Consider the following 10386-nt stretch of genomic DNA (forward strand, 5'->3'; position numbering starts at 1 on the left):
ACCACTATAATCGTAGACATTAGTAAATAAGGACCCAGTGGGTATTCACGTAAATAAATAGAAAAAAGATTGAGATCGTTCGAAAAATAAAAAATATTCGTTGAAATGTTCTATGTTTCTCAAGGTACCTAACTATTTTACATTTAAACGTTTAAATATACGTACCTATTGTTATAACATTTCACAAATTCAAACAGTGATAAAATTAATAATAATATGGTTATTACATTTTAAAACTTACCTTAAAATTGTAGAACTACCGCCACTGATGTGCAAAATTGAAAACACCAGATAAATCCAATGTTCAATAAGAATCCAATTCGACACAAAATGAATACGAGAAAAATCACTGTTTACATCACTGTTTCCAAGACTTTGTCGCGAGTAAACTAACTTTTACAACGCACGAAATTGTAATAAACTTTTCTTCACCGTATTGCAACGGCCATACACAGTGAAGTTGGTTTTAAACAATTTTGCACATGTTAAAATACTAAAATGTATAAAATTGAGCGCATAAACGGTTCCATGATTTTTGTCACGATCGTTTGGGTCGTACTATGAAAGTCGACACGCGCAACACACGGAGCGGTTCTAACTGGACTAAAGTAAAATGGCGGTCTCGGCGAGCGGCGAGCGACGAACGGCGCCGGCCGGTCAAAGATCATGCGTAAATTGACCAGGTGAGATGGGAAATAAGGAAACTTATTTATTAAACAGTATTATTACAAACAAACTAATTAGATTATTTTAAAAGGATATAAGTACTTATATCTAAGTAATAATTATAACGTTTAACGTTTAAAGAAAAAATATAACTTATATAAATGTGTTTTTTCTAAAATGTCCACCCTATGTAAAAGGCTTTAAAACAAAAACTAACGAGTACTTTAATATTTATTTACTCAATATAATTAATCTCAAATCTTCATCATCTATTTTCTAGTCATAATTTTATTTTAGAAGTGATTTAGTTTAATAACGGTTGTAAAAATGTAAGAATAAATCACAAACATTTAGAAGCTATTAATATACGCCAAAACTTTTATATTATTCCATGTTATTATTACGTACCTATTAGCGCTAGTAATATTTATGGTGAATGTAAAATTAATTTCTCATGGCAATTCAATCATAATCATGTTTGTTCCGAAAGTTTATTCGCGGAATTTGGTTAACCATAAGATTTGTGTAAAGTAATATTTTTCTTTAATAAACCTTATAGAAATAGTATTTTACTAAGAAAAAGAGTGGAGCATGCGTTTTTATTTTAACACGATCCTATCTCGAGAGTGCTAGTTATATTTTAATCTATGCTGGAGTTACAGTGCAACGCTACCGCGCCGCAGAAAACCGGTTTTAAAAAATGTTATGACCGCAAAATGCAAGTAGATACTAATTTAGGAACACGTTACGTAAATTTAAATATTGACATCAAATTTATCACCCACACAATATTTGTATCTCAGATATTCGATAGTCATATCGTTAAAGTTTATTTCTTGAGCGGTATTATTTATTAACCATTAGCGAGATATCCAGCTATGACGGAAGTAACTATATTTAGGTACTTACATAATTTAAAATGAAGAAATATTAGCTATTGTATTCAAATAAATTGTTGTTAAGTATGTTATTATTATAAATTATTAGTTGAAATGCTAAAATCACTAAGTTGCAAAATAATTTCAAGTACCCTACCTACTTATTCACATAAATATTAGTAGGTATTGCGCGATATTGTCCTGTCTTTATAAATCCGCTAAGTACTTATACCTAACCTGTGAACGTCCAATCTTTTCTAAGGGTTTTTAAATTTTATAAAATATCATGTATTTTACGCTTACACTGGTTGAATTGTGTGCAGGACGCACACACGAAAAGAGCGAGACAGCGCATTCACGCATGCGCAGTAGGTGTGTCGAGCGAAACGACACACCCAGAGAGGGACGGACAATGCGCCCGCGCACGTGTGTGTGACTGTTTTTTAGTAGTGCGTTATAAAGCGATCTCACGACCGAGATATTGAAGTGACAGTGTAGAAACTTTACGTAGATATAGTTTTTGCTTTTGCCTACCCCATGCCGTAAACATGGGTATTGTATATAAGTTCATATCAAAGTAAATAGCGTTTTTAAGGCCTTTGTGCGTCGTCTGTAGACAATTTTCTTGTGTTTTGTTGTTGTAACTTTTTCGTATCGCACATAGGCGTATTATTTTTATGTATAGTTATAGGTAATTGATTTATCTATAAAACCGTGTAAATTTCACATAGGGGACTCCAGAGGTCCAACTTTTATTTATAAAATAGTGATAGCTAGGAAGTGAAAATGAGGCTGCAAAAAGGCTCTATTTTTGGCGGCTCTCCTACGGATAGCCGGGTTATATATAAGCGAATGCAATTTTGGCATTCGGCAGTTCGAGTTCCAGCAAGTTCAGTTCGAGTCAAGAAAAGGAAGAAAACAAGAAGCCCTGAAGTGTTCCAGCCAGGAAAAAAAAACAGTGCAAGAAAAGGAGAGAGCGACGTGCATACTGCACCGCTCACGCCGCACTGCGAAACGTACGCCGCTACTGTGTGTCCGCCGGATCATTGTATCTTTTACGTGTGAATAGTGAATATACGTTATAAAACCTCCCGGCCTTATTAATTGGCATTGCCACTTCCCTCACGCAATCCAGCACTCATTGTGGGGACGGAAAGGCGTCCTGTGCCGATCCTACGCCCCACATTTTGGTCCTTCGTGAGCCGGATTAACGTGAGCGGGAAGGATGCCGGTTACAAGGTCCACCGGGAGGCGGGCGGAATCAGCGTCTGTTACAGCAACCTCGGCGACAGCGACTTCGGCGACAGCGACTTCGGCGACAGCGACGTCCGCTACAGCGACGTCGGCGACCGTCACCGGAACAACTGAAGCAACCGAAGAAACAATCGCCGAGAGCACAGCGACACACACCGCTACGCTTCGGGAAACCGCGCCTTGCACCGCTGCGGAGGAGCGACCTGCCGCCGCAACGGAACAATCGACGCAAGAGCGAGCCCGAAGCAAAGCAGCGTCGTCAACTAAACACGCTTCAGGGCACGCCGCCTGGCACAGGCCAGGGCTGAACTCACCGCACTGAAAATAGAGCTAGCGGCCGCCAAGCTAGCTGAAATCGAGGCGGAGGATAGCGAGGACGACCTCGAATCCGTCATAACGGAGGCCGGACAAGATTGCCGAGTACATAGCTGGGTTCAAACTAGCCAATTACTCGCGATCGAGAGCCGACCGACCGATGTTGCGACGGGAAAGCAAGCCCCTATACAGTCATCGGACCCAGTGATCGCTGCCGTATCATGGGACAACCCGGCGACTGTACCGGCGGGAGCCAGTGCCGTGCACCCGCCGACGCATCCCGTCACAACGCCCGAAACAAATAATCCGTCCGTTTTATGCCATTTTCAGTGAACCCGACTGCGCAGCCTGAAGTGCCAACGATTGAAGCCGCATCGTGGCAACGAACTCAACAAGCTACGCAGCCGCCGCCTGTAATCGCCGCACGGAGCGACGAACACCGCGCTACGAAGCAACCGCCGCCCGTCGTAGCAGCCTGGCTACGAGACAACTCAGCTTCGCAGCAACCGCAATCAACGCCGAACCCGCAACAAGTGCAAGACGGCGCGTTGGTCGCATCGCGACCGAGGACGGAGTATCAAGAACTCGCGTCCGCCATAACACAAGCTGTGCAAGCCGCACAGCATAGGCAACCTTTAAGGTACACAGAGTTGCCTACGTTCAACGGTGATCATCACGATTGGCTCACATATAGAGCGGCCTACATAGAGTCCATGAGCCACTTCACGACGTTGAAAACATGTCCCGGCTACGCCGTAGCCTCCGGGCATCGCCAAGGAAGCAGTACAAGGACTGCTTATAACCAACGCCGACCCGAACACCGTGTTAAAGAGTCTGGAAACGCGCTTTGGGCGCCCGGACTCAATCGCCTTAGCCGAAATAGAGCGCCTACGCGCGCTACCCCGTCTTACAGATACGCCGAGAGACATATGCACATTCGCCACGAAGATAGAAAACATCGTGGGCACACTACAAGCGCTCGACTGTGCCTTCTACCTCTACAACCCGGAGGTAACTAAGGCAGTTATGGAGAAGCTAACTCCGACGTTGAAAAGACAGTGGTACGAGTTCGCCGCCGCACAGCATAGAGGTGAGCCCGATTTATTAAAGTTTTGTCGCTTCATAAGAAGAGAAGCCGATTTCTGCAGCCCGTTCGCGACGCCTGAAGTCATTTCGGACAAGGCTTCGCCGGCAAGATTCGGCGGCGGCGAACAGCCACGCCGGCAGCGGGTACACACGACTGTGGCAGATAAACGGTCGACATGCAGTGTGTGTAACAAAGAAACGCACTCGATGAGTGACTGCGTTCGCTTCCGCGACGCCGCCATAGACGCGCGGTGGGACATCGCAAAGAAGCACAGACTATGTTTCAGATGTTTGAAATTCAGGAACAAACAACACACATGCAAGCCGAAGAAATGCGACATCAACGGGTGCGAGTATCTACATCACCGCTTGCTGCACTCGGAGCGAAAAAACAAGATCACCGACGCACCCGGCGAAGCAGTGAACGAGGCAGTGAACTCAACATGGATGCCACAGATGTCCTTTTAAAAATAGCCCCAGTGTGCATTTCAGGACCGGCGGGAGTGGCTCGCACTTTCGCCTTACTCGACGACGGATCGACGGTGAGCCTCATCGACGACGAACTCGCTCGAGATATCGGCGCGGAAGGACCGGACGAACCACTCCACATAGCAACGTACGACGGGGAGAGGAAGACACGCAACAATTCTCGGCGCGTCAAGTTTAACATTGAAGGAAGCCGGGGACGACTTCGCATCGAAGCACGCACCGTCGACAATCTCCAGTTGGCGGCGCAGCGCATCCCGGACGAGGCGATACGGGATTGCGGACACCTGAAGGGCCTACTGTCCGCTAAACGAGCGGAAGAGGCGAAACCCCGAATCCTCATAGGCCAGGATAACTGGCATCTCCTCCTCGCCACGAAAACACGGTCAGGTAGGAGACATCAACCGGTCGCATCACTCACGCCGCTCGGTTGGGTGATACATGGAAGCCGGACTCGGACTCTGGGACACAGAGTGAATTTCGTCGGTCAAACCACGACCGACGAACGCACAGAGGAACTTTTGCGAGATTTTATAACATCCGACAACCTGTTTATAGACCCCCGCAGGCCCAAGAACGACCCCGGCGAGAAGGCGCTCAAGATACTGAACGAACATACGGAGAGATCGCCGGAGGGAAGATATCAGACGGCCCTGTTGTGGAAATCGGACAGCGTGGAATTGCCGAATAACTATGAAAACACGCTGAAAAGGCTGCACAACATAGAAAACAAGTTGGACAAGAATCCCGACCTTAAAGAAGGTATGAAGAGCACATGGAGGCCCTAGTCAAGAAGGGCTACGCGGAAATAGCGCCACGCGCGTCCCACACCACAAGGACGTGGTACTTGCCGCATTTCGCAGTCGTAAACGCTCTAAAGCCCGACAAATTGCGAGTTGTACACGACGCAGCAGCCAAAACAAAAGGTACGACTTTGAATGAGAATCTATTAACAGGGCCGGATTTGTTACAGCCTCTTCCCGCAGTGTTATTAAGATTCCGGGAACATCCCGTCGCTGTAACAGCGGACATCACGGAGATGTTCATGCAGGTGGGACTACGCGAGGAAGATCGCGACGCACTGCGCTACCTCTGGCGGGGAAACCGCCGAGATAGCCGGCCGCCAGAGGTGTACCGAATGAAGGTATTAATCTTTGGCGCATCGTGCTCTCCTGCGACGGCGATATACGTCATGAATCGCAACGCGGAGAGACACCGACACACGCATCCTGAGGCTGTCGAGGCGATCAAGAAGAAACACTACATGGACGACTACCTCGACAGCTATGAAGATGAACACAGGGCGATAACAATCGCTACTCAGGTGCGTAACATACACAGAGAAGCTCACTTTGAATTAAGGAAGTGGACGAGTAACTCGCCCGCGGTGTTGAAGGCGCTCGGCGAATCGCCCAATGCAACCGAAGCGGTGGAAATAGAAAGGACTGAACGAGTCCTAGGCCTTATTTGGAGGCCGCAAGAAGACAGGTTGGCGTTCAACCTAGACTTGGCCCGCATACCGTCGAACCTACTGAGGCGAGAAGCACCCACGAAGAGAGAAGCATTGAAAATAGTAATGTCGTTGTTTGATCCCTAGGGTTGGTGTCGCCGATAACTGTGCGGGCTAAACAGCTATTACAGGAGGTGTGGCGACGCGGCACCGATTGGGACGACCCGATCGACGACGAACTGTCCGCCGCCTGGGTGAACTGGCTCACCCATTTGAAGCAACTCAGCGGCGTAACAGTGCCGCGCTGCTATCCCGGCTACTCCCGAGCGAGAAAACTCCAACTCCACGTGTTCACCGACGCCAGCGAGTCAGCCTACGCGACCGCGCTCTACTGGCGCGCCGAGGACGACGACGGACGAGTCACAGTCACGTTACTGGCGGCCAAGGCAAAGGTAGCTCCACTCAAATTAACCTCCATACCACGGCTTGAACTACAGGCAGCTGTACTCGGCGCACGGATGGCTGCGAGTGTGACACAGGAGCACTCCAGGCAGCCAGAATCCACGACCTACTGGACCGACAGCAAGACAACACTGTGCTGGATCAGGACGGGAGCCAGGTCGTACAAGCCCTACGTAGCGCATCGAATCGCCGCGATAGAAGAACACACACAGGCGAATCAATGGAGATGGGTGCCTACACGCTACAACGTTGCCGACGACGCTACGCGCGACGTTCCCGACAACTTCACGCGGGAACACAGGTGGTTCAACGGACCAGAGTTCCTCCGCGACCCGCCCGAACTATGGCCTGCGGAGGAAACACAGCTGAGCACCGACACGGGTGAGGAAAGAGTGAACACTATTACAGAGCGTCGGGAGAAACAGTACAAGGAAGTCCTGCCCGACGTGAATCGATTCTCAAATTGGAATCGCTACGTTAGAGCTGCCGCCCGCGTACTACAAGCAGTACAACACTTCAAACAACGCGTCAACACGGTCCATTACAAGAGGACCAAGGCGGCCGCAAGCGAGAATCCGGATTGAGGCGCAACGAAGCCGCGAAAAATGCGGCGAAACGAGTCGTACAAGCACCGGAGGAGCGATTCGTGACGCTCCCAGCCGAGTTGCAAGAAGAGGCCGAGCGCATAATCATAAAGGCGAGTCAGGAGGCCGCCTTCGAGGAAGAACTACGCTCACTCGAAACAAGGAAAACCCGTGTCAAAAGAAAGCAGGTTGTACGCTTTGAGTATAACATTTATTAACGAACTCATTTGCCTCGACAGCAGAATTTCAGCCGCCACGGGAGTAAGCGCCGCAACAAAGAACCCTCCGATCGTCGATGGCGAACATCGGGCAACGAAACTGTGGGTGGAACATGTCCACACACAACTCCACCATGCAGGCGTGGAGAGCGTCGTCAATTACTGTCGGCAGTACAAATGGGTCATTCGACTGCGCCCGACGGTCAAGGCGGTGGTCAGGAGCTGCTTCAAGTGCCGCCAGAGGGCGGCCACCCACCGCAACCGATAACGGGAGACTTGCCTCCCTGCCGACTGGCGCATCATCACCGGCCGTTTACATACACCGGTTTGGACTATTTCGGCCCGCTCACAGTCACCGTGGGCCGGAGTAGTCAAAAGGTATGTCGCTCTCTTCACATGCCTAACAGTGCGGGCGGTGCATTCGAAGTGGTGCACTCCCTGAGTACACAAGGAGCGATCATGGCTCTGCGGCGCATGACAGCGCGCCGCGGAGCCCGCCGAGATCTGGTCCGACAACGGGACAAACTTCCACGGCGCAGAAAAGGAGCTGCGCAACACCCTCCTCGCTGGCGCCGAACAAGAGGCGTCGCGGAGGGCGATTAGATGGCGTTTCATCCCTCCGGGCGCACCATTCATGGGTGGCGCCTGGGAACGACTCGTGCGGTCGGTCAAGACCGCGCTGACGACGGTGCTTCACGAGCAGAGGCCACATGAAGAGACGCTGTCGACGCTACTCGCCGAGGTGGAGTTCACAGTCAACAGCCGCCCACTGACTCATGTGTCGGTGAACCCCGAAGATCCGGAGGCCCTGACGCCTAACCACTTTCTGTTGGGCTGTCAGGGCCCACTCGCCGCACCTAATTTTCCAGCCGAACACGGCTACGGCACACATGCCGACCTTCGAGCGTCGCAGCAGCTGGCCGACGCTTTCTGGACCCGCTGGTTACGAGAGTACCTTCCCGAGCTCCGCAACCGGCGGGAGCCCCGCAGCAAGGGACCAGAGCTACACATCGGCGACGTCGTGCGCATCGTGGACGGGACGCTCCCACGAAACACTTGGGTGCGTGGCCGCATCTGTGCTACGCATCCGGGACCTGACGGCGTGACGCGCACAGTGGACGTAGCCACGCGGGGAGGCGTGCTACGACGCCCCGTGAAGAAAATCGTCCTCCTGCACCCTGCGGCACCCGAGCGACGAGGCAGCGGCAACGAAGAGGCGGCGCCGCAATCGGCGGCGAGCACGTCCTGCACGTCTACATAATGTATCGCCCCCTGGACGCTGGGCGATACACGGCGGGAGAATGTGCAGGACGCACACACGAAAAGAGCGAGACAGCGCATTCACGCATGCGCAGTAGGTGTGTCGAGCGAAACGACACACCCAGAGAGGGACGGACAATGCGCCCGCGCACGTGTGTGTGACTGTTTTTTAGTAGTGCGTTATAAAGCGATCTCACGACCGAGATATTGAAGTGACAGTGTAGAAACTTTACGTAGATATAGTTTTTGCTTTTGCCTACCCCATGCCGTAAACATGGGTATTGTATATAAGTTCATATCAAAGTAAATAGCGTTTTTAAGGCCTTTGTGCGTCGTCTGTAGACAATGTTCTTATGTTTTATTATTATAACTTTTTTCGTATCGCACATAGGCGTATTATTTTTATGTATAGTTATAGGTAATTGATTTATCTATAAAACCGTGTAAATTTCACATAGGGGACTCCAGAGGTCCAACTTTTATTTATAAAATAGTGATAGCTAGGAAGTGAAAATGAGGCTGCAAAAAGGCTCTATTTTTGGCGGCTCTCCCTACGGGATAGCCGGGTTATATATAAGCGAATGCAATTTTGGCATTCGGCAGTTCGAGTTCCAGCAAGTTCAGTTCGAGTCAAGAAAAGGAAGAAAACAAGAAGCCCTGAAGTGTTCCAGCCAGGAAAAACAGTGCAAGAAAAGGAGAGAGCGACGTGCATACTGCACCGCTCACGCCGCACTGCGAAACGTACGCCGCTACTGTGTGTCCGCCGGATCATTGTATCTTTTACGTGTGAATAGTGAATATACGTTATAAAAACCTCCCGGGCCTTATTAATTGGCATTGCCACTTCCCCTCACGCAATCCAGCACTCATTGTGGGGACGGAAAGGCGTCCTGTGCCGATCCTACGCCCCACAAATTGAAAAAAGATAGAAATATCACATAAAGTAGGTTCAATAATCCAGTAAATATACTATAGGTACTTGGAAGTCTTTTGAGAAAAAATATTTTTGAGCCTCTTAATTCATCCATAAGCCGTCCGAACTTAGCCGGCATCTTAACTCATCCATAAGCCGTCCGAACTTAGCCGGCCTCTTAACTCATGCATAAGCCGTCCGAACTTAGCCGAATGCACCTTACCGGATACTTTCTTGGAATAATACACCATGTCCTGGATTGACTTATGGAATCAATCCAGGACATAGTGTCGACATCATATCCCCAAATCATATTTTAAGACATGATAGATACTATCCGATGTGAACCATCATGAAAGGAAAATAGCTGGAAAAAGATGGATAGGAAGGAAAGTCGTAACTCCTCAATAGACAGAAGTGGATCGGAATAAAAACGGTAGAGAAACTGTTCCGATTAGCCTACGAATAAGGGAGGTTCAAGGAAATGAATACTAAACCTTTAGAAATGGAGATTTACCTGGAGAAGAAGAAGAAGAGGACACGTTGTACCTGTGTCCTAATTGTCAAATTCAATCCAAAATCCGTTCAGTGGTTTCTGCTATCACCTGGTTCTAACATTCAAAGATCTGCATAAACTTTTGTTTTTACAATATTTGTTGTTTCAGTTTGAAAGTGATAAAGTGATACTGTGAACCAGTGTTCTCATGTACCTTGACTTATCATAAGTGCAACCATGTTCGCCTACGTGATGAATAAAGCATTTTTATTTTATTTTATTTTAAAGAGCTCGTACATAGTTTCATATTTTAATAAC

At 48.7% G+C, this 10386-nt stretch overlaps 1 protein-coding gene across 1 annotated transcript; it reads left to right on the forward strand.

The window, feature by feature from the left end:
• Nucleotides 1–5460: 5460 nt before the first annotated feature.
• Nucleotides 5461–7181, forward strand: LOC119193243. The gene is made up of 2 exons (XM_037446868.1): nucleotides 5461–6199; nucleotides 6283–7181. The coding sequence occupies exons 1-2, from the start codon at nucleotides 5461–5463 to the stop codon at nucleotides 7179–7181; spliced, it is 1638 nt and encodes a 545-aa protein (XP_037302765.1).
• Nucleotides 7182–10386: the final 3205 nt, after the last annotated feature.

Source organism: Manduca sexta, unplaced genomic scaffold (genome assembly GCF_014839805.1).
Source record: "Manduca sexta isolate Smith_Timp_Sample1 unplaced genomic scaffold, JHU_Msex_v1.0 HiC_scaffold_3800, whole genome shotgun sequence".
In the NCBI taxonomy this organism is placed as follows: Eukaryota; Metazoa; Arthropoda; class Insecta; order Lepidoptera; family Sphingidae; genus Manduca; species Manduca sexta.

Bases quoted from the DNA above. Each gene is read 5' to 3' on its own strand.
- LOC119193243 (XM_037446868.1), top strand. From the start codon at position 5,461: ATGGAGGCCCTAGTCAAGAAGGGCTACGCGGAAATAGCGCCACGCGCG. The intron at 6,200-6,282 runs GCATACCGTCGA...TTTGATCCCTAG, and splicing joins GTTCAACCTAGACTTGGCCC to GGTTGGTGTCGCCGATAACT.